General features: G+C 48.2%; 1 protein-coding gene across 4 annotated transcripts in view; it reads left to right on the top strand.

The window, feature by feature from the left end:
- The window catches only part of LOC135390058 (uncharacterized), a 51,182-nt gene that overhangs the window by 781 nt on the left and 26,958 nt on the right, over positions 1 to 23,443 (top strand). For 3 of the 4 annotated variants that reach the window (XM_064620071.1, XM_064620070.1, XM_064620072.1), the window contains 5 exons: positions 69 to 131; positions 3,645 to 3,713; positions 6,047 to 6,251; positions 15,261 to 15,414; positions 19,259 to 19,383. In XM_064620071.1, coding sequence (XP_064476141.1) covers positions 69 to 131; positions 3,645 to 3,713; positions 6,047 to 6,251; positions 15,261 to 15,414; positions 19,259 to 19,383 — 616 coding nt within the window. The remainder of the gene's footprint in view (positions 1 to 68; positions 132 to 3,644; positions 3,714 to 6,046; positions 6,252 to 15,260; positions 15,415 to 19,258; positions 19,384 to 23,443) is intronic. The other variant, XM_064620073.1, reaches the window with a different exon arrangement.

The raw sequence follows: 23,443 nt of genomic DNA, 5'->3' as shown, positions 1-23,443 counted from the left end.
ACGAGCATTTTATTCTCTTTGTTGACTGCGCGTACTTCTCTTCTTTGTTGACTTTTATTCTAATTCAGAGATCACCTATCCGACACCCGCGCCTGCCAGGACCACCTCAAGGACTCCCCGCGCTATTACCAGTAAGTCTACTAGGACCAATAGACGTCATCTTTTAATTTCCTACTTTTTCTCGGCCCCTAATTTTCATTGTCATTCTCCGCTCCTATTATACAATTGTAGTACTGCAAATGCAATCGCTTTGCGTGCGCAAGGAAATATCGGGTGCACACCTCGCTTGCGCCTAACGCGACTATATGGTCAGTTTCCCTGATCCATGCCCAGGTGTTGTCACAAAACATTTCGTCCCATCGTCAGTAACCACCTGGTGCATAAGTAACCAGACACGTACCAGGGTTGCGAAATGCGATCACCCATTCCATTCCAATTCCATTCCGAGGAATGGAGATTTCTGATAATTCCGTTCCTTTCAATTCCTCGGAATGAAAAGGTATGGTCAATTCCTACTCCTGAAATGGCTTGGCAACCCCATTCCATTCCTTTCATTTCATCAATAAACGAAAAGGCGACCGTTAACCGCACTGGCTACCCCACCAGTGCTAGAGGAGATTGACGTTATCCAACAGGGAAAAAGCACAAAGACAAGGGCATTTCGCTCTTGTTCATGTGCAGATGAGGTGTGTTTGTGCAAAGGTCGTGAGGACGGAAACCAGCGGGTTTAAAGCAAAACTGCCAACGGAGCACCCAGGCCATTCCATTCCAATTCCATTACTGCTGAAAAAAATGCTCGATTCCATTCCCATTCCGTTCCTAGGACAGCTTCCGACATTCCATTCCAATTCCATTCTGGGCTCTGATAAATATGGAATGATTCCGGAATCATTCCAACTCCGGAGTGACAACTCCGCAACCCTAACACGTACCTTACCAAAGTTGCTTTCAACTTGTAGCGCCTGTGTCGTTGAAGTGTTGGATAACATCACGTACCTTCAGGGTCATCTGCTCTGTTAGAGGATTGAAAGGGCCACTAAGTCAAGGTGGATAATAACGCCCGCGACTGTTGATGTTTGGCCCTTCCTTGGCCCGTCCACTTAAGGGATATTTCTCTCTCAAATACCTTATGAACTACGACAGCAGACGCCGGAAAGAATTTTGCCGGCTGTCTCCGGATTCGCAAATAACAGGCGGGGCCAAAGACTGCGGCTATAAAACGCCGAGTTAGCCCTGGTGAGAGAACTCGGCCTGGGGACTTGTGGCTGGTAGGTCCGGGACCTCGTCGTTAACCCAAACTCCACGTATAATAAACCACGCTGCCAACTTCAGATGCGTCGAGGTCCTGCGCTTCCACTTCAACTGCTCCGGCTCCAGGAATATCAAAGAACCATAATCGGGATCTTCATCACAGCATCCCGAACCCCCGGAAAGGAAAACTTTTAGTGCGACCCTGCGTTTACCGTGTGGCCAATGTGAACCCTCTTTTTTCCTTGCGTACGCAAGGCGATCTCCTTTGTTATAACTTAATAGCGGAAACCTTTTACAACAATTCAATAGAATAAAGAAAGTTGTCACATCAAAGATCAGCAACGTGATGTCAGCCACTTCGAAGGAATAAGGACCCCTGTCACATGAAAGTGTTTAATGATCATTGAAAGCAATGACCATTGAATGAAATTATTTTATAGAGAGAGTTCAGCCATTAGGACGAGCCTATCTTGAAGTGCGTCATGCGATGTCACGGCTGAAGTTCATCCATCGCCCTGCTTCATTGTTGCTTTGTCGTCAGCAGTCAGTCGACGCCATTTCGATACGAGCGTTGTTGACGTTGCGAGGAGGGAAGAGACGTTCGTACTTCGTTCTCCGAAAGCCCTTGTTTCTTGAATTCTCTCAGTTCGGCAACAGAAACCCCATATCACTCGCGGCTGTGGCTCATAAGCTGGCGGTTCCTGTAGATTACATTGAGCGCGACAACGCACGTGTCCACCAGCTGGCGGACCGCATCAAAATGGCGCCCGCCCGATGGCTGATAAGCGGATTCCGCTTGGATTCAGGCTTTTCGGGAGGCGTAACGACGGACTCTGACGTCAAAACAGGCTCCACCCACGAGGCTCCGAGGATCACAGAATGGCCCAACTCTCTTTATAAACGGCTCTGGATCGAACATGCGCGTAGCGCCGCCAAGCGCGTGACGTGTCAACTACTCAAGTGCATTGAATTCAATGTTCCTTGACAGGTTGACGTGTTAGACTCTTGGTGGCGCAATGCGCATGTTCAATGACCATTCCATTGGTTTCAACTGTCGTTGAGAACTATACCTGTGTGACAAGGGGTACCATCTTATTCTCCGGCTACCGCCTACGGCTACCGCTTCAACAGCTTCTGACCTACTGAACCTTCCAATTACCTCATGCCCGAAATGTCATGTTCCACGTCGTGTGTCCCGCGTTTATTCTTGGTCAAAAACCCTCGCGAGGGTACTGGTTTACCTTCCTCAACGAACAACCCAACGTACAATGATTAGAATACTAAAATTATATTTTACATATGTCGAAGTTCGCTCCAAACGTGTATTACAGCTACTGCAACCACCACAGGTATGCGACACAAATTTAGCGTTTTTAGCGTCATTTTACTCTAAATGTGAAGATAGTCGTATGTGTTAGCCGCAATGCACTGATATGGATAGATATTAGCGTTAGTTTTGAAAATATTGTTAGTTCACTACAAATAATTGGCTCCAGAGGTGGTCAAAATTGGAGGCCATGTGGAAATGTTACAGAGACCTAGTGGTTGTAGGGGTAGAAAACCAAGCGAGCAGATAAGGAAACGATAAGGGGGCCGCCTCAGGACGCGAGCAGCTAGAGTTTATTAGAGAGTTTTAGAGACTTATTAGAGAGTTTTAGTACATCGTACGCTATCCCGTTTGCGTACGTAAGGGATAGCGTTGACGGTTCTGCGCACGCCCATAACAGAAAGAGCTTCGCGCACTGCGCAGAACCACTAACGCTAGCACTTGCGTACGCAAAGGCGATAGCGTACGATATACTGAAACTCTACGAGCTGTATATGAAGTAAGTGAAAATTTTGAAGGATTGTAAACAGTCTCTGCAACGAACGATAGCAAAAAAAAAAAAAATATGCCGCATGTTTTTAACTATGCCGCACTATCGCGCACCGTAAAAAAAACTAATTAAAAACAAATAAGGGTGGACAATAAAACACAAAATCATGTAGTACATGTAGTCCTTGTCCGGGATCGAACACGCGAACTTGAGCTCAGCAAGCCAAAACGAACCATAATTCAGATTCTCAAATCGTGTAGTTGGTTAGTAATAATGGTATGACTTTTCATCATAGTTCATTTCACCTTTGTGTTCAGGCACTTGTGTATAGCTTTGCATTCGACTGGGGCTCCATACAGCTATGTCGCTGCAGCGATCGTGCCATCTGCCGATGTCGATTGTCAATTATTCTGGATTTTGAGCGTCTAAAAATACCCCAAAAAACCTGCAAGTACTGACCGAGAAGAACCGTCCTTGTTTCAAATATCGCTCTTCCATGACTACTCGATACCCGTAAAAAGTTACTTTTACTGAGTTACTTAACGACCCCGATGGTATGAAATATATACATTACAGCCACTACAACGACAACTACCACGACAACTACCACGACAACCACCACGACAACTACCACGACAACTACACGTAAGTACAAGAGGACAACTACAGTACTCCTAACTGTGGCACACTGTGTATTATCAAACCACGCCTTCACATAGGCAATTCTGACATTTATTGGCGTGGCATAGCAGTTATTGACCGTTCCTCATGCATGCACATGGAGCTTGTTGGCAACATTCCGCCATATTCTAGAGGTATAGTCTTGAGACGATCTTGTGATACGGTTATAGCAAATGGGGAATCCTGTCCGAGTTGCGTTGCTCCTTGGTGTTCTACTAGGGACGTTCAAGGTTGACTGATACGTTCATTTCTTTAAATACAATGAAACATTTTGGAAGCATCAAACTACGTCAGTTCTTCAAAGTATTCACCGTGCGCATCTAGACACTGCTGGCATCTCTGTTGCAACTCTTCGATACCTTTGGCTTAGAAAGGAGTGGATAGCTGTTGTAGCCGCTGCAGGACATCTTTCTGGAGGGCTTCATCTGCGAGGAGCGTCATTCCTTCAAGGTGCTCTTTAAGGAGCCCAAACAAATGGTCATCGCCTTGGGTTAATCCGGGCTGTAAGGGGCATGGGGCAAAACCTCACAGCGCATCTTGACCAGGGTTGCCACCGCCAAATTCTCAGTGTCCGGATAACATCTCTGGTCCTTTCTTGAGAATCTCGTTTCGCACGGCACACTTTATTAACGTGGGTAACTACTGGGCATTAATCGTGGCCCCTTGCTCCGAGATGTCAGGTGAATAACATCCCGCATGTCTCGGGAGGCTGTTCCCATTTACTTCCCAGCAGACGTCTGCGTTCCATCCTCTTCGGCAGCGGGGAAGCCTCATGTCGGCATTCCATGTTGCGTTCTCTTGTCTGTGTGGTGAAATGATGCTTCCAGGTTTCATCATTTCATCACATGTGAATTGATTGCAAACATTTATCCTTCTCCGATTGAAACCGGTTCAGCAGCTGCTCCGAGACTGCCACGCGCGCTCCCCTCTGGTCACAAGTGAGGTGTCTGGAACCGATCTTGCTCACACTCTACGGAACAGCTAGTGCTCGTAAATGATTGACACTGCCGGCACTAATGTTACGCTGGGCTGCAATGTCCCGAACAACTACACGCCGGTTATCAAGGACGCCTGGCTCAATGCGTGCGATGCTCACTGACGCGACTGCAGTCGGGCCAACGTGTGTATATAGTTCATTCTTCACCATATCCCGTCCATCTCCATATGGTCTATTTCATCCGTACTCTCTTCCCCTTGACATCGTTTGTTCCCCATACACTGTGCATGTAGTCTTCGCAAAATCTCCGCTGGTTTTCAAGTTCACAAGGAACTTGATTATGCATCGCTGTTCTGCAGCTACAGACTCACTGCTCCCTGAATGCACGAGTCGCTTATCCGAGAACGATTGCACTTTGTCCTCTGAAAATTTTATTCAATTACACTTACACACTGATCTTTCTCGAGCTGAAGTCTAAATCTACCTTGAACGACCCTGTCACAATGAGAAGAGGGGTTCTTTAAATGCAATCTGACGAAACATTCAAGACGATGTGTACTGAATTCGTGATTACCAGAAATACGAGCGACTGGGAACCTATCGGGTAAAGTGAGAAGATTCTATGTCTGAGTTGGGATATCTATTGCAGTACTACTGGACCCGCACACTCTTTGCTTCTCATTGTAATTGGGTTACATATGTCTGCCAGGGAACGGCAGGCTAAAAACAACCCGCCTGAGAATTGATGTATTTCCAAAGTTACACGTGTTTTATTGCGAGAGCCATCGGAGCCGGGCACTCCCGGGGAAAAGCTTAGCAGGAGAATCTCCATATCAAGCTCACGTAACATTTCTGTGATGTCACACGTAATCGTCACGTGTGTGTTTCATCTCCTACACCTGTCCCTCACATATTCTACGCGAAGAATTCCGCGACAGATGTGGCCTAGGCAAATCATTCATACAGTTGAGAACAGGTGGAAAGGATGGCCTCCGTCTCGTCACAATGTCGTCACACTGACGTCGCGCACGCGACTCTCCACGCAGGAATTTCAAACCATGTGGATTGTAACGGTATATTGCCGATAATGAGTTATACCGTTAATGTTGGCGAAAGAAGTGAATCGTGGATGAGTTGATTTGGGGGACGCACTACGCATGAAGCAAAAACCGACGTGTTGACATTTTGAAAGCGAATTCCTAGTCAATGCAGAAAATTCGTGGCGTTCGGTGACGCTTACGAAACATAGCGCTTCCCGTGCCTATTAAATAAACATTTTTATAGGGTTCCCTCGCCGAAGATACCCAGCCAACGTAGCCTACGTGACCTTGCTCAGCTACCATTATATTCCGAACTGCAGGTCTTCCCAAAAGAATACTCTTTTGCATCAAGGATGAACCAAGCAAAGAGTTGCCAGACGGCCTGTGCACCTTCTCCGTGTTCTCAAACAATCCGGCTCACTCGGTGCACGACTTCTTTATGGGCACTCATTCCACCATAAAGGAATGGTTTCCACTGGCCGATAAGGCCACCGTAACCAAGTTTGGCGTCAACATTGTAAAACGGTACGTACTAGGATCGCGGATACAATGCGTGCTTTTCGTCTCTGCATAGAGCCAAGCTGCAAACGTGAAGGTTAAACCTGCTGTGACACTTCGTCCCCAGTTGCTCCGGATAAATGTAAAACAGTGATATGAATTGACGCCAACCTGCATTCCAAAGTTCACAGCTAAGGGAGTAATACTGTGCATGCGTACAGCTCGCGTCAAAGTTGACTTGAACATCGCTCCAGCCTGAGAAGCGGGAAGAGATCCACCCTGGCAGCGCCTAGCAGAAAACAAAGCCTTCCTAACGAGGGTCACCCCTCTAACTGTAAATATAAATAAACCCGACAAACCCCGACCTTATTTCTACTAGGCACCACCAGGGTCCGCAGGCGGGAATGGCGTTCAAGTTAGCTCTGATGCCTCCTGTACGAGCGACATCCCCAGGGGAAATTTAATGGAAGAAAGAAAAAAGCTCTGCTCACGGACTGGAAGTCCGGCAGCATCTTCTGTTGAGCGTTCGCACAGCGCTGGAGTATCGACAGTGACGTACGCGCTGTCGATACTCCACACTCTAAAAGATATAACTCTTTTTTGGATGTAATTCGACGATACCCTAATTGACTCCCCTTTTAGTGTATGTCTAGAGCCCGAGGCAAGACAACACCCTTCAGTAAGGGTATTATGCCGACCTAAACAGCAATACCACAGACAAAATAACAGGCACATTATTTATTATGACGACCTATAGTACACTGCATGCACTATAAGATTGCACACTCATCGCACAATAGAAATGAATATAACTGTGTCCACCAACAGAGCGACGAAGATGAAGGTACTACGCGTACAATGAGGACAACAGAAGCCCTGCCTGTGTAACGAAGAAAGTGAATCTGAACCGCGAAATATTTTCATCAAAATCAGCGCGAACCACAAATTACACGATAGTAACGCAGATGGATGAGGCTCGCTAATAATTAAGACTACACAAACCCAGGCCTCGTGAACACGCAAGCACGTCAATATAGAAAGTATAAGGCAATTGGGAAAGAGTCAGCGAACCCATACTCTCTGATTTCCGGTGCGGTGTACTACCAATTACACCATGCCGACGTCGCGCTACTAATTTCAGAAGACATGCAAAGCCATTCACTGAGCACATCTGACTGGAAATCTGACTGGAGAGGTGTGGGTTCGTGTCCCGCTACCGACACTTCGCTAAATCTTGCCAGCCGCTTTTGTTTCTGCCACAAATTGCACAAACCTCGTTTGTTACGTACCTCTTGACTTTGCCTAACGGCCACATGTGGCCGTTATAGCGCGACGCGGACTGTTCTCTGATCTAATCCGTACGTTCCAATTAAAGTTCAAGCATTGTCTGAAAATACCCCCCCCCCTCAAAGGCTCGTCAATCAACAATACAAGACAAAATACGCCGACAACACATACGAAACAGCACGACGCAGCGAGCCGCTCTGACAAGTTACGCGATCCGGCGGGCAGCAGCGCAGCTGTTCCGTGCCTCCGTTCGAGATCCAGAACTGTAATCCTTGCAGTGTCATACCAAACTCGTATGGTGAAATGACCTGTAGCTCAACAAACGACCTGCCCAAAGCAACACCAAAGCTACCACAACTAATTCCAACAGCCATAGCTGCAGAACACAGATTAAACAGCACGCTATTGCCAGAACTATCGTATAGCGAAGCATCAGCGTGTGATTCGCTAACCGGGTAAAGGAGCAGTGGGAGCCGTCGCTGGCTTCAGTTTGTATCTGCAGCAGACTGTACATCTCCTTACTATCTGTTTCACAACCTGTCGGCACCTCGGTATCCAATACCTTTCTCTTATCTCAGTCATAATCTCCAACACCCCTCCGTGCAAAATGCGACAGTGCGCGCTCTGAACCACGAGCTACGTGAAGCCATGTCGTGGAGGTAGAATGATTGGGTGCCGAATTGCTGGTTCCAGATGTCCCTGTTGGAGTCGTCCCGTCACTCGCAACACCATTTCCTGGTCGTCGAGGAAGGGGTTGAGCTGAAACAGCTCAGATTCAGGTCCAACTGAGCGCTGCTTACTGAGCGCATGAATTTCTGGTTGGTATTGTTCATGTTGCTTGCGGCGTATCCAGTATGTCTCCGCTGCTCTTATTTCTTCGGTGATGAGTGGTCCGATCGGTGTGTCCTCCGTTCGGCGGCATTTCACCACAAACCTCATGACCCGGTCACTCTTAATATCCTTGATAGCTTGCTGAAGCGCTCAAATTGCAGTAGCGTGCCTTCGATATTTGCCACACCCAGTATAAGATAAGGTAATGGTGAGGATGCTCCCATTTGTTCTTCCTCAACTTCTGGCGTTCTGCTCCCAGTGACCGTATGAGCGTAAAGCCCCTTCCGGCATCCCTCTTCTCGCCGCAGCCATTCCGGTCCTCTCCAGCACAACGAGCTCGAAACACAGATTTCAGCTGTGATGCGTCTTGCTATCAAGTCGGCCGGTTGCAGTGGCCAGGACAGTGTCTCCACCTCGCTGGATCGTTGATGTCTTGGATTTCAGTAACCCTGTTGCTCACAAAGGGCTTCCATCTGTTCGCTGACGATCGAATCCAGCTTAACGCTATTGTGGAGTCCGTCCACATGTGGTATTCAGCTGCAGGCGTGTGGAGTATGTCTGCAGCGTAGCTGAGTAGCCTAGCTCCAATCAGGGCATCCATTAATTCAAGTCGTGGCAACATGAGACGGTGATACTCGTTCCTTCGCAAGCATGAGGTTCACGTGCACTTGTCCAGTCTCAGTCCACACTCGTAGGTAGACAGTAGCCCCGTACGCGTGCGGACTGGCATCCGTGAACACGTGAAGCTGGATAGTGTACCGGGTCCGCTCGTTGATACGGAGGAGACACCGCTGCGTGTGTAGCAGGCTCAACCTCGGAATATCTTGGCACCACGTGTGCCACTCTGAGCTGAGATCATCAGGTATTCCACAGTCCCAATCGATTCCGAGTTCCCAGAGCCTTTGAAACAGTATCTTCACTCGGATCACGAATGGAGCGAGAAATCCCAAACGGTCAAATATTCTGGCCGTTGCTTGAAGCAAAAATCGTTTCGTGTTTTTTCGACTCGTGAGGAACTCAACGATGGCAGAAGTGTCGAACTTGAACACGTCGTCAGCAGTTGTTTCCAGTGCGCGGGTCACGTCTTTTGCGGTATGTTCCTCAAAGATATCGTTTAGTGCCTTAGAGCTAGACGCCCATTTGTCGAGCTCCATCCCTCCCCTTTGAAAATGTCAGTTGATTCAGAGCAGATGCGTAGCGCTTCCTCCAGTGTTCAATCATGTCATCAACATACATGGAGCTCTCTTGCACTGCCGTAGTCTCAGGCAATTCCTCCCTCATAAGTCTGAGATGGGGGGAGATGGTTGCCGCTAGTAGAAACGGACTCGCTGCTGTCCCAAGAGGCACAGCAGTCATTATCCATTCTTCCACTGGAGGCATCTCGTGGCCAGGCGTTGGAGGTGTAGAAAACCATAACCGAAGGACGTCGCTGTCCTTTTCTTTTATGCCAATCGGCAGGAATGCCTTCCGCACGTCCGCTGTTATGGCAATTCTGTGCAGTCGGAACCTCAACAGCAGCCGGACAAGGTCAGGCACCATTTTTGGTCCCTTCTCAAGGCAGTCGTTCGGAGAAGGCGCACTGCTTGCGTGCGACGATGCATCGAAAACGACGCGCAGCTTAGTGGTGGCTGAAGACTCCCGAATGACAGGTCGGTGTGGCATGTAGTACACCTGTCCTGTGTCTGCCCCATCAGACACCGGTTTAAACTTCTCAGCGTGTTCCTCCTCCAGGTACGTCCGGATGGCTTTATCGTACCTGACGAGCATCTCTGGGTCTTGCGCCATTCTCTTGCTCAGGCGCTTGAAGCGTTCGAGCGCTACCCCTCTGTTGTTCGGTAGGCCTACTCTAGGCTGTTGTTTAAAAGGTAGATTCACTTGATAGCGACCGTCCTGGAACTCAATCGAGCTTTCAACACGCTTCATAAGTGCTCTGTCATCTCGGTCTGGTGTCGGGTTTTCAGTAATTCCAAGATGCTCCAGGTCCCAGAAACGACGCAGTGCCAATGATGTGTCGTCCTCGATGTCGACTGCAGTGCGTAGAACTCAAATCAGGGTGTCGCTTTACTCGGATGCCGAGCTCCTGGTTTTGGTGGGCCCCTGAAAAGTCCACCCAACGATGTGTCGATGGCAGCCATCGCACAGCGGTCGTGCTGCACGTTCCCTTTACGATCTTCCAAAGCTATTCTGATCCAATGAGCACCGATTTTCCTGTCTCTCGATGAACGCTTGGAAACATGACCCTGTCGGCGATGTTCATTCCGCGCTCCCTTAGCTGCGCAACAAACGAAGACTGGGTCGGAATATGTGCCATGTCCCTGCAGACGAACGGAATCTCGATAGCTTGACTATGTAGCAGCACTAGTGCCATTGGATGATGGCAGCTCAGTTTGAACGTGAGCGCGCAGAGCGCGATTAAAACCAGTTGTTCTCCGCCAGTCACCGGGTACGGTTGTCAGTTCTTTCCTGCGCCACATTTGGTGACCCGGACGTGACCCGGTACGGCAGTTGCGACAGTTCCTTGGCCTGCTGAATTTTCATCGGAGGTTCATCCCCGGCTGCGCACGCATTGTCCAACCGCTCACGGACCTCCTCCGGGAGCCCAAGTCGGCGACCTCCCAGTTGTCCTGGACGCCGGAAGTCGAGGCCTCATTTGTCGAAGCGAAAATCGCCCTTGCCAATGCAACAGTGCTCGTCCATCCAATTCCTTCTGCGCCAACCCGCCTCATGGCTGATGCCTCTACCACGGCTGCTGGCGCCGTTCTGCAGCAGTTCGTTGATGGCATGTGGCAGCCGCTTGTTCTTTTCTCTCGCCGCCTCAAGACCGCCGAGACCCACTGCAGCACGTTTGGGCGCGAGCTTCTCGCTGTATACGCGGCCGTGCGACACTTCCGCTATCACCTGGAAGGGCGTGACTTCCACATTCTGACCGACCACAAGCCGTTGTCATATGCATTCTCCTGCAACCACTCCGGCTACTGTGAGCGTGAGATCCGCCAGCTTGCTTTTATCTCAGAGTTTTGCACCGACGTTCGCCATATCCCCAGCGTTGACAACTCGGCAGCTGACGCTCTTTCACGCATCAATGCAGTTCCCTACTTGCCATCCCCGGTGAGCGTCAGTGATCTCCTCAACGCCCAGGCTAATGACGCTGAGATGAAGGATTACCTCGCTGGCGAATCCTCCCTCGTCCTTCTAAAGATACACCTCCCTGGTTGCGTCGACCCTCTTTTCTGCGACGTGTCCACTGCGCATCCTCGCCCCTTCGTACCCGAGCCGCTACGCCGCCGGATCTTCAGCGAGTACCACAGCCTCGCCCACACCGGCGTGCGCGCTACACAGAAGGCCATTGCAGCCCGCTACGTCTGGCCAAATATCAACAAGGACATCCGAAGCTGGACCCGCTCCTGTCTTGCTTGCCAGCGGACCAAAGTTGAACGCCACATCCAGACGCCACTCAAAGCGTTCCTCACGCCCGCAGGCCGGTTCTGCCACGTTCATTTGGACCTCGTTGCCCCACTTTCCTCTTCACTCGGCTGCCGGCATCTCTTCACCTGCGTGGACCGCTTTACGCGCTGGGCAGAGGCTGTACCCATCCCAGACTCGACGGCGGGTACGGTTGGCCGGTCGCGCGTTTCTACTCGGTTGGGTCGCCCGTTTCGGATGCCCTGACATTGTGACCACCGACAGGGGACGCCAGTTCACAACCCGCTCCTTCACGTCTCTTCTGAAAGCTATCGGAGCCAAGCATATGACGACGACGGCCTACCACCCCGCCGCAAACGGGATGGTGGAGCGGCTGCACCGCCACCTAAAAGCCAGCATGAGCCCACTAACTGGGTTGACCATTTGACATGGGTGCTCCTCGGCCTACGCTCCTCGCTAAAGCAGGATCTCTTGTAGCTCGGCGGAGTTAGTCTTCGGCTCCCCTTTGCGCTTGCCTGGTGACTTCCTCGATTCCAGCCCGAAGCCTCCCCTCGCCGGTGACGACTTCGCAACGCGACTCCGTCAGCATTTCGAGGCCGTCAAACCCGCCCTACCCCGTCATCCTTCCCATAGGAAGATTTTCGTGCACCCGGATTTGGCCAATGCCTCTCACGCCTTCGGATCATGCCAAGCCACCCTTGAACCCTGCATATGCTGGCCCTTACAAGATACGGGCCCGCAGCAACAAGACCGTAACAGTTCACCTTAATGGCCGCCGCGAAACCATCTCCCTCGACAGGGTCAAGCCCGCTCATCTTGAGACACTCGTCGCCCCTGTGCATCTCCCCGACCTTCCCTCCCACTGTGCAGGCTCTCAACGCCCACGCTCTGTCCCTCGGCGCAATGTTTCCTGGCATTCTCTGGGTCTAGGGGGGGAGGCCTGTAGCAGCACTAGTGCCATCGGATGATGGCAGCTCAGTTTCAACGTGAGCGCGCAGAGCGCGATTAAATCCAGTTGTTCTCCGCCAGTCACCGGGTACGGTTGTCAGTCCTTTCCTGCGCCACAACTATCACTTCCGTTTGAACGAACTGGCTTCTCAGCTTGGTTCGCACTACATTTCGACGCTGACCTGGAGCTGGTGCGCTGTCAGCGAAGGTGCTCAGTCGAAGGTCCATCTCTCTTAAGACCAGCAGTTTCAGTTTCCCAGAGACGTCCTCCTTGACAAACGTTTTTTTGGCTGCCCCCATCGATAACGCCTTGCAAATAGGTGCAGTCCGTGTCGGTCACAGCCCATGCCCGGAATGTCTGGAGGAGCACATCACAGTCCGTGTGGCGGGTTTTTCCTTCATTCGACGCGTAGAGGTGGACGCTTTCGACGCTGTCTTCGTTCTGTGCCGTTGACTTCCTAGAAGGGTCACACATGGACGTCGCATAGCGCCCGTTACAGGTCGCACAACTAATCCTTCGAAACCAGTCCCTTGCCCTGTGGCCTCTAAGCGTGCATATAAAACACTGCATGTTGCTCGACAGCAGTTTCCTCTTCTCCTCTATGGTCAAGGATGACCGACAGTTTTCTGCAGCATGCGTTGATGACCTGCAGAAGAAACACTGTGTTGCCACCTTAGTGCTGGTGTGGAGTACAGCTGCTTCCGGGATCCTAGCCTTCGTCTTTTGTGCAGGGCGTGTGCCAGTTCCATTTCGGGTCGTATTTCTCGCATTATCATCCGCGAAATCACACGTCTCACGGCTCTATAATTCAACGCAGAGATAATCTAGGATTTGGTTAAGCTCCACTTCCGAGTCATCAGAGCTTGCCCCAGAACCATCTGAAGATGCCGAAGAAGTCCGCGTTGCCTACTTCGCACTTCTGTGATAGCCGACAACTATGTCCGCCAGCAAGGCATTTAGGAGCACGTCACACATCATAGAGGAATATGTCAGAGGGCTAACCCCGTGCGCCTTCAGTCCTCGGATATTGCCTTGTACGTGGTCATAGAGCCGTCTCAAACTCCTTACATCGTTCGATGACTTGACGGGAGCCAGCAGTCGGAGTTTAGGTAGGTACAGCTGTTCTATTCGTTTCTTGTAACCGAACCGCTTCATGAGAATCTCAACTGCGTTGTTGTAACAGGCTTATGTAGTTTGTAGGCATGACACGGCCGCTGCAGCTTGTCCCGTCAACCGAGGTCTGAGATAATGGTATTTCTTAGAAGATGACAAGTTCGGGTTCTGGTGAACGGCGCCGCAGTACTGCTCCCAGAACGGTTGCCAGGAAAGCAGGTCCCCATCGAACTTTGTATAAGTTCAGTTTCTGGAGCTTTATACCCCCTGTGCCTGTGGAAAGCGCGGCACGTATATTGCTGGTCACCATAGGAGTTGCAGCGGAATCTTCACCTGCTTCAGTTACATTTTGCGCGGCAGTCGCTATAGGTCGGGCATTTAGCTTGTTGATCGCACACTTCAGTCGAGCAAGTGCGCCGAGAGCTTGATCTTCGTACTCAGCGATCACGGAATATTTTTCCTCTATCTCAGCGCTCGGTATTTGTGGATCTATCTCCTCATCCATCCCTCCCTTCCATCCATCTCCATCTCTTCTGACGATGAGCTCATATCCACAAGCAGTCACCTTCACACAACACAGTTACTCAGAGTCCGCAATGAGTTCAGAGTCCGCTGAGTCGCGTAAATCCCGGGTAAATCCCGGGCGAAGGAATGCTGAATGCTGTTGTAGCTGCTTATTAAAAACAGCAGTCTGTCTAACACTCAACATTTAATAACTACCATAAAGACTCAGATAGGTACATAAATACATGGGGGGGAAAACGAAAGGACTATAAGACAAGCGTCTGCTCGGCAGCGAGGTAGAATCGTCTGTCCGTTCGTCGGCAGTCACACCCAGAACACCAAATTCTCCAAGAGAACCCCGATCCGGACCTTCTCCAAGTCACAGATGCGTGAAAACGGAGACTTGACCCATAAACACCCCGCGCAGTAACGGTGAGGGGGGAAGTAGTGACCCCATGCTGGCGTGACCACTGCCTTGTGTGTCTGGTGTTTGTCTCTCTCTTTTCGGATCTTCAACACCGTTAATGTGTTGTGGGCTCTCATTGGTCTCGTCAATCGACTTGTCCAATCATTGTCGGAGATCGTTTCAGGAGACCACCAATCGGAGGCCTCTCCTCATTGTCGCGCTTCCTGAGAAGGAGAGTGGAACGAGGGAAAGGAGTAGGGTGAGGAAATCTGATGTCAGCTGCTTCAGCGTGAGAGGGCGAGTTACATCGTGAACGTCTTTCGATGTGTTAGAAACCTCTCATTCCCTACAATTTCTTCATTTCCTGACTCCTCACTCCTGAGTAGTGCTCCGCTGACATTTAGATACTTTACGCGAAGGAACGTTTAACCGGGATTTTTCCTCTTGTTCCTTCAGTTCTATGATAGTTGTATGGATTGTATCAATGAATGAACTAAAATGATTGATTGATTGATTTCCATAGCACGTTCTCGGAGACCAAGACGGTTATAACGGATGAAAATGACGCCCTACGAAGCTTGTGGCTTAAGAAAATTCGCAGTTTCGGTGTACTGGACACTGAGATCACACCAACTACAGATAAAAAGGAGATATCAGACGTCGTCGACGTAATGAAGGTACGCTTCGTCCTACACGATTAAAAATGAACTTCACCGCATCGCACACTCTAGCCAACCATCATCTCGAGTGATATCGTTATATGCCCTGATTTCTTGAAAACTGGAGGCGTACACCTTTCTTGTGACACTTACGCTCTTCATAATTCACAAAAAAGGCGTACTCCTCCTGTTTTCAACAAGAGATGCGGAGATGCTTTGCGGTGACGTTCATTTCTAAGAGTGTACCTGTTATAGCATATCAGAGAACAATGAAAATGTCCTTGTCCTTGCGACAATGACCTTATTGCAAAATGCAGAGAGTTTTTACTGCTGATCAGGGACGTTATCATACCCAATACTGATACATTAGAGAAAATATGGCGTGCGCGGTTTCTTACAACGGTACGAATTTGGCATGTTGGGTTCTTGCTAGAAATGGCATATTTCGGTTGTGCTGTGTATTCGCTTATCGCAAAAACGTACGAATGGATTTGAATTGTGAAACGTATAAAAGCCATTGCCTTGAAACAAAGCGAACCTATTTTTTTCGTTACAAACAAATAAACAAAAACCTGTTTTCGTCTAGTTTCGAGGTCACTGGGAGTTTGCATGATAGCACACAATATACGTATGTTCAGGAGATGCAGGCACACTTGCAAAATATATCTAAGGCATTTCCGCACTTCTACGCGCAGAGTAAACAAATTGCCTTCTCGAATTGTGCGTTTAACGCGGAATAGACTATGCATGTGTGAAAGCTGCACGATATGCGTTTCATCACCACCAACGGAGCTACTTAGTCCGAGAAATTATACTGCACTCTAACAACTTAACTTCACCGCATAACACGCTCTGCGCCAACCATTGCCACGAATGATATGGTTACCACTTCTAATTCGAAGAGAGTGGGGGGCGCACGGCTTTTTTTGTCAATTTAAGATATGTGATAATTGACACAAAAAGGCGTACGCCTCCCTCTCTTATCGAATGAGAAGCGATAACCTTTTCATTCGTAGCTATGGTTGGCGCAGAACGTGCTACGCGGTGAAGTTCTGTTTTTAGAGGTGCACTAGCCCCAAGAACACAATGATATTCTCAGGTCATCCCAGGGATGTTCTATTGGGACAGGAATAACATCCCTCGGACATCCCCGTATCGTCCTCAGCTTGTCAGAAAAGCGTTAAAATGCAACGCCTCGGGCCATCCCCAGAAGCTCCTAAGGAAGTGTCCCAAAAACACCACCAGGAAGGTTTTAGGAGCAAAGCAGGATATCTCATTGTGTTGGTTTATGTATTTATTTATTAGCGAAATTGGGCCCATTTTGAGTACAAGGCCGTTTTTCTCTTTCCCATACTGGCTCAACCTTAGTCACCAGCTTTTCGTTCCCTCCTTTTTATTTGTTGAGCGTGTTTCTCATAACGGACAAAGAGCGCGGCGGTTTAAAAAGCAAGCAGAAAGAAATATCAAAGATTCAGAAAAAGTATTTCCAGGAGCACTATGCCCGAGAAACTCACTTCGAAAGGTACTGGACTTTCTCTCCGAACAGAAACAGATACTATTTATTGCTTGTTACGCGTCCTCTTGTAAATTCGAGAGCCGTAGTCGCTTCCGAATTAAAAACGAAGGGTGAACTGCTAAGTTTAATTCGATTATGCAAACAAATAATACAACAAACGAGGAATTGCTTAGAGTATTAACTCCCCATCGATGCAAATCCTATGTTTCTTACTCCATTTGGTTTGAGACATTCGGTGGGACCTTGGGAGGTCAAAAACAGTGCAAGAGAATCGCGCATTTCTGTCTTTTTCGCGGTAAATGCTCCATGTGTCGTAGACAGTCACATTTTTCTGGGAAGTGGAATCTTACAGATGACCGCACTTCGTTTATGGAAAATGCCATTCAGCCCCAGAGATCGACCCAAAAACAAAACAAATGTATCACTCGGTATTTGGGGAATCTTAGCAGGTAAACTATACAAAATAATATTTCTCATCCAGTCAGTTGCCCACAGGGACACGCACAGGACGTACTTGAATGACTCTTCGCAGACAGTCCGCGAGTATCGTCCTCAGGACGCTCTGCGGATTCATATCGAAGGACGAGGACACGATGACACTTTGGGGACATCCTCAGGACCGCGTGTGTTCTTTGGGAGAGTGGTCTTCCCGCTAGGCCCGTTTCTTGAAGAAAGCGCACGAGGCCGCGAGTTTTTGAAAGTCGTTCCGCACAAGAACCTTCGGGGAAGAGGACGTCCGTCAGTATGCCAGGCCTGGCGTGGGGAAGATGAGTTTCCCGCATAGTATGGTATGCACGATATTCTGTCAGGATATGCGCGATAGTCTCCGGATAATTACAGTGTCCACAACTGGAGTCCTCCCTGGAGCCGATCTTGGAACAGTTGCGAGTTCGTGAACGCAGATCCCGTGCGTAATTGATGGAGCATTGTCTGCATACCACGGGGAAAATCTTTCGTGGGAAGAGAGGGTCGGTGATTCTGCATGATGTCCAGTATGCCAGGATGACGCACCTCAACTAGCTGTTTGACGACCATGTGCCTGTCAGTGTCGGCCGTGACTGGTAAGGATGGGCTGCAGCTGTGGTGTGCTGAGGAAGCTAGCTGGTCCGCTCGTTCGTTGCCTCTGATGCCGACATGAGACGGGATCCATTGGAGCGTAAGCTCACCTCCGGTTAGCCTATGCTGGGTACACGACCTCCTTATACATCGGGCTAGGATACTACCCCACATGGGGTTCATCACGTTGTTGAGAGCACTTCTGGAGTCCGTAAGCAAAACTGCCGTAGTTTTTCGTGCCTACAGTGTGCCTCCATCCCCTCAGTATCGGTCATCCTGCCTCGGCATCACTTTGATGTCCTCAACTCCCCCTCCCCACTTTCCTTTTTTCGCTATAGTCGTGACGATGCCCACTTGAGTGCGGCCAACAACGGCAAGCTACCTCGACCCCCCCCCCCCCCCTCTGTTTTTAGAGTGTGGAGCGCTACTATCAGGTGATATACGCTATGGTGTCGGCGCTTGTTGCAAAGTATCGTGAAGCAGCCAATAGGATAAGTGTAGGGCGGGGCTTGGACGTGCGTTCTTAGGCTGAACACGACTATAGAAGATTCAATGCACATCGCTAGCGTGCCAGTCAGTAGCAGGTTTGCGACAGAACGTAGGAGATTGTTTCGCGGTGCACGCGCAGTGCGAACAAAATTTTCGTGAACTTTTAAATTTTCTTTCTGTTTCCTCCTCTCTTTTTTTATGCACGGTGAGAGCGCTTTTCTTACCTGGCTTAGGCGGCTTAGCTTAACCAACGCTCGCTTAATGGTTGTCGCCACGTCTGTGACGTTCTTAACGAAATCGGGTCTGCGTGTCCTGGAGTGCGTGGAGGTGTACCTGACAAAAAAAAAAAAAAAGGAAAAAAAAGAAGATAACAAAGGAAAAAAAAAGCGGAATTGCGAGGGTTATGGGGAGTCGGTGTGAGAATGTCAGATCTGTGTTACGAGACTAAGGGCTCAATTGGACGTAAGTTAGCAAACTAAGTCCCACGACGAAGTCACTTGTCGACTAGTGTCAGAAAATGGCATGAAGGAGCGTGCTACCTAAGATTTAGTTTCGATGCTAGGGAAATTGTCGTAGATAAATAAGAGTAGACCAATAATCCCAGCTGCTCTTGAAGAACAGCTGCTTTGATTAGGTGGTAATAGATTAATAGATGCGTCAACGACCAAAGCTCCTTCTACCATACCATATCCATATTCGGCTACTTTATTTTAGGTAATCTGAGGTTGATTTAGCATGGTCTCGTTATACGCGCTATGCTACCAGGTATGTGCGACATCTTTATGGTGCTTATTCCTTCAGATGATCCAGATTCGATTGAAACGTTACGACACGGACGGAGATTGCTTCACCTTCATTGGGGTGGCTCCGCTTTACAAGTCTAATCGGAACGCCGATCTCACACAGCGTTTCTACGAGTTGATTCAGTGAGTGACGCATTTCTGCCTCTGCGAATATTCCACCGTCACATTATTAGTTCTGTGTGTGCAATTACACCGATTTTTCTACCAGCGAAGCGAATAATTTTGTATTCGTGTCGGATCGTCAATAGAATATGACATGCTATACGAATCGAATAGGATGTTCCTGTAATGCCGAACACAAAATGGAATAGTTCCGAACCTGCGAGAGTAAGCCAGAAGAACGGAACAGGAGAAGGCAAGAAATTGGGCGCTCTTTCCTACGAAGAGTGTAAAGCACATGTAAAGCCATGCACATGTCTCGCAACCATCTGCGACGCATTGCAGCGGCCTCAGCACAGTGAACTTGGCTTGGCAAGCCTCAGCTGAAACTACAGCGAAAGTAGTATGTATAGGTTGGGTGTAAGCGGCCATGAGAGTTACAGGCACGTTCATTGACACCTGGGCCGACTTCTCTCGCGTATTTTTCCCCGCGCGGCACGTGTGCTTAGGGTTGTCCTCGCGCTTACCCTCTCACATTTTTCAGCCTGGGCCGACTTCTTTCGTCATTTTTCAATCTGCGCCGACTTCAATCACAATTTTTTTCCCGATACAACAGGTCTGCAGTAAGCGGTTTACATGCAAAGGATAGCCATACACATAAGTACAAGTGAAAATAGATTTATTAAAATTATTAGTGTCGGGAATTATGTTATGACTCTGTGTGAAGGAGAAAAACTTAGCCAAAAATCTGATGCAGAAGAAACACAATATGGTGAAACTCATTTTTAAGAGTGTGAGGGAGAACACGCACACACATACACATATAAACAGACGGGACGTTTTTATGTGTATGTGTGTGTGTCCTCCTCAGGCCCAAGGAAACCATAACGTATACAACGCGCCCTTATAAACTGTATAAAACTGTGTTGACAAATGTCAATAATAGTATAAGGGAACACGGTAGGTGGTGTGTATAGATATTCTAAATTGGCCACCGTGTACGTATTGAGAGGTGTCAATAGACATTTTGCGATAGAATCCATACAAAGATGCTAAAAGGCGGTTTCGGCAGCTGCCATTCGCTACACCCTGGCATGGTTTAGCTTGTGTGTGATGCAAAACACGTAAGCTACAGGTATGTAGCGACAATTGCTTTGTTTTATTGCATGTTCCACAATGCAGCGTAACTGCAGGCCACTTTCAGGACATACGGCGGCCTCTACGGTGAAAGGGATGTCAGTGGGAGTAAGACATTTATCCATTGTTTTGAACCTTGCCCAACACATTTTCTTTTCTGTTCGTTTCTGGCACTTTCCATAACAAACAATGAGCACGGTAGCTTAAAATGCAAACAGAGAAATATAGAGAGAACCAACCAGTCCAAAAAGCTCACTTCGAAAGGTTAAGAAATTTTTTCCCAGTACCAATGCTACACTACCATAGCAGTACTCCACCGCGGCTTCGAAACGTACTTGGTATTCCCTTTCAAAGAGAAGACAGGCACGATATATTGTTTGACCCGCAGGCTTCGGCTAAGTCGAGAGTCCTGCTCGCCTCTGACTCAAAAAGAAGAGTGAGCTGTCGAAGTCTAGTTCGATTACGCACAAAAACAACACTCAAGCGAGGAATTGTTTGGAGTATTCACTTTCAATCAACGTAACGTCTGTGGCACCTAAAGAAAGGGCGATCCTGTGTAAGACTTCCCTCCCCCAAAATGATGACTGCGCGATTGTAGCACTGTTTAGGTTTGGGTTTTGATGGACCTAATCAATGTCTCAAACCAAAAGCAGTAAGAAACACAGGCGTTCCGTTGATTGAGAGTTAATACTTCCAGCAATTTCTCGCTTGAGTGTTGTTTGTTTGCGCAACTGAATTAGACTTACAGAGCCCTCCCTTCTTTTTGATTGAGAGGCGAGCAGGACTCTCGAATAAGCGGAAGCCCGGGTGACAAACGATATTTAGTACCCGTTTTCTCTTGGGAAGGGAATGCCAGTGCCCCCGGGCAGTACCTGTCCTGGGAAGAATTTCCTTAACCTTTCGAAGTGACCTCTTTGGGTTTGTTGGTTCTCTCTATATTTCTTTCACTGCATCTTTCTCTGTTTGTGTTTTAAGCTGCCGTAAACTGCCGCGCTCTTTGTGAGTTATGAGAAGTGCCAGAAACAAAAAAATAGAAACACAAAAGGAAAAATGTGGTGGTCGAGGTTCAAAGCAATGAAGAAATGTCTTACTTCCACGGACCTCCGTTCACCGTAGAGGGTACGTCCTAAAAGTGATCTGCGGCTACGTTGCATTGTAGAACGTGCAATAGAACAAAGTAACAGTAACTATATACTTGTATCTTTTGTGTTTTGCATCACACACACGGACAAGCTAAACCATGTCAGGGTGTTGCGAATGGCAGCTGCCGAACCCGTTTTTAACATATTTGTATGGAGTCTGTAGTGCATAATGTCGATAGACACCTCTCAATACACACACGGTGGTCCAATTTGGAATAATGGGTCAATAGAATTTGTATGGCCCATGTATGTACAATAGCACATACATAGAAAATCAACATGAAGGACAGGGATTCTATTTACAGAAGTCAATAAACTGAGAAATGCGATAGGGTGTCAATATGGCGCATAGACCCAAAAGAGTCGACAGAGAGTCAATGTTTTGAATGTCTTTGAAAGTCTTTGAATCATTTTCGTAAGGGCCTACTGATATATGTCTTTTGTCAACACAAAGAACTAAACAGTCGCTTTGTTCAGTGTGCCACTATTCATGACAGTTGATATACAGTGAAGCCGATACGATGCCCTCGTATAATTTATACTGTGTGAGAGATCGTATACGTTACGGTCAGCAAGTAGTCATTCATTTCGTATGTTAGGAACATATAATGTTAATTTCTATCTATGGTTCATGTCATGGTAAAGATGCTAATGTGTGTGTACTATAGGTTCTACTGTAATCACTGCCTCAATATAAGTCGGTACTTACGCCATCTTTCCCACACAAAAAAGATATCTAAGGGAGTGGGCTCCCTCATATTTGCTCACAGTATGTTTGGAGCGTACACAGCCGAGAGGACTGTGAATATGTGAGAAATGTTGCAATGCAGGCTAAGAAGGCAGTGTTGCCATCCCCACCTGGTTTTGACACAAACCAAAACTTAAATGATGAGGTGATACTTACGCTTCCACGTGTGCTAGCAAGATGAAGTGTACTAAAGTGTATGGGCAAGTCGTCGCCCTCTCCATGCCCTCTCACTCGAATTCTCCCTCCCCCACCCCCCCTGTTCCGAGCGCTTCGCCAGGCCATATGCTAATATTATCGGGAACTAGAAAATGAAAATCCAGAAGACGAAGGAATTCACATGTACAAATTTATTGACATGGTAAATATATAAACAAGAAGCAACATTTGAATGCAAGTAAACCTACACGATTATTACAGAATACTGCAGAATAAATAAAGAATAAATAGTGCCGAGCAACAGAAAGCGTGACTATCATATTATGCAATCCTTAAGGGAACCTATTCGGTTTGGAGAAAGTAGATATTATTATACCCATATATAGCATGTGATGAGTCGCAGAAGCCATCCGCTTCATCCCAGCACAACTCTAGAATTTTCAGGTGACAGGGGCCACATGCTCGCGGATCGCAGGGCCACGAACAGCTGTCGGTGTCTGAATGAAAAAAAAGGAACTTGTTAATGATATAGTAAACCCGAGCACAGGCAACGTTAATTGGCTAATACGATATGCAAGACATGCTATCGTTACACGCTTAATGTCGACTAATGACAAAATTCGAGGAGCTGGGCGTACGGACAGCACGCAACAAGTAACGCCACGCAGAATAGCACATCAACCAAATCATGACTGATAACCGGCAGAAAGTGATGTAATACGGGACAACGCGTACTTCCATGCACACAGTTAGGCGACGGTATTAAACGTCTGATCACTGACATGCATCATACGTTTGTCTGCTTACCTTTCATTCAGGCGTTCGTCCATGGCTCGAACATCTTCGAAATCCACGAAACGAAATCACCGTCTGCCCACATAGACGCCAGCTGCCCACATTT

Source organism: Ornithodoros turicata, chromosome 3 (assembly GCF_037126465.1).
Source record: "Ornithodoros turicata isolate Travis chromosome 3, ASM3712646v1, whole genome shotgun sequence".
NCBI lineage: Eukaryota > Metazoa > Arthropoda > Arachnida > Ixodida > Argasidae > Ornithodoros > Ornithodoros turicata.
Note: the sequence above shows the minus strand (reverse complement) of the source record. Positions and strands in the feature narration are given on the sequence as shown.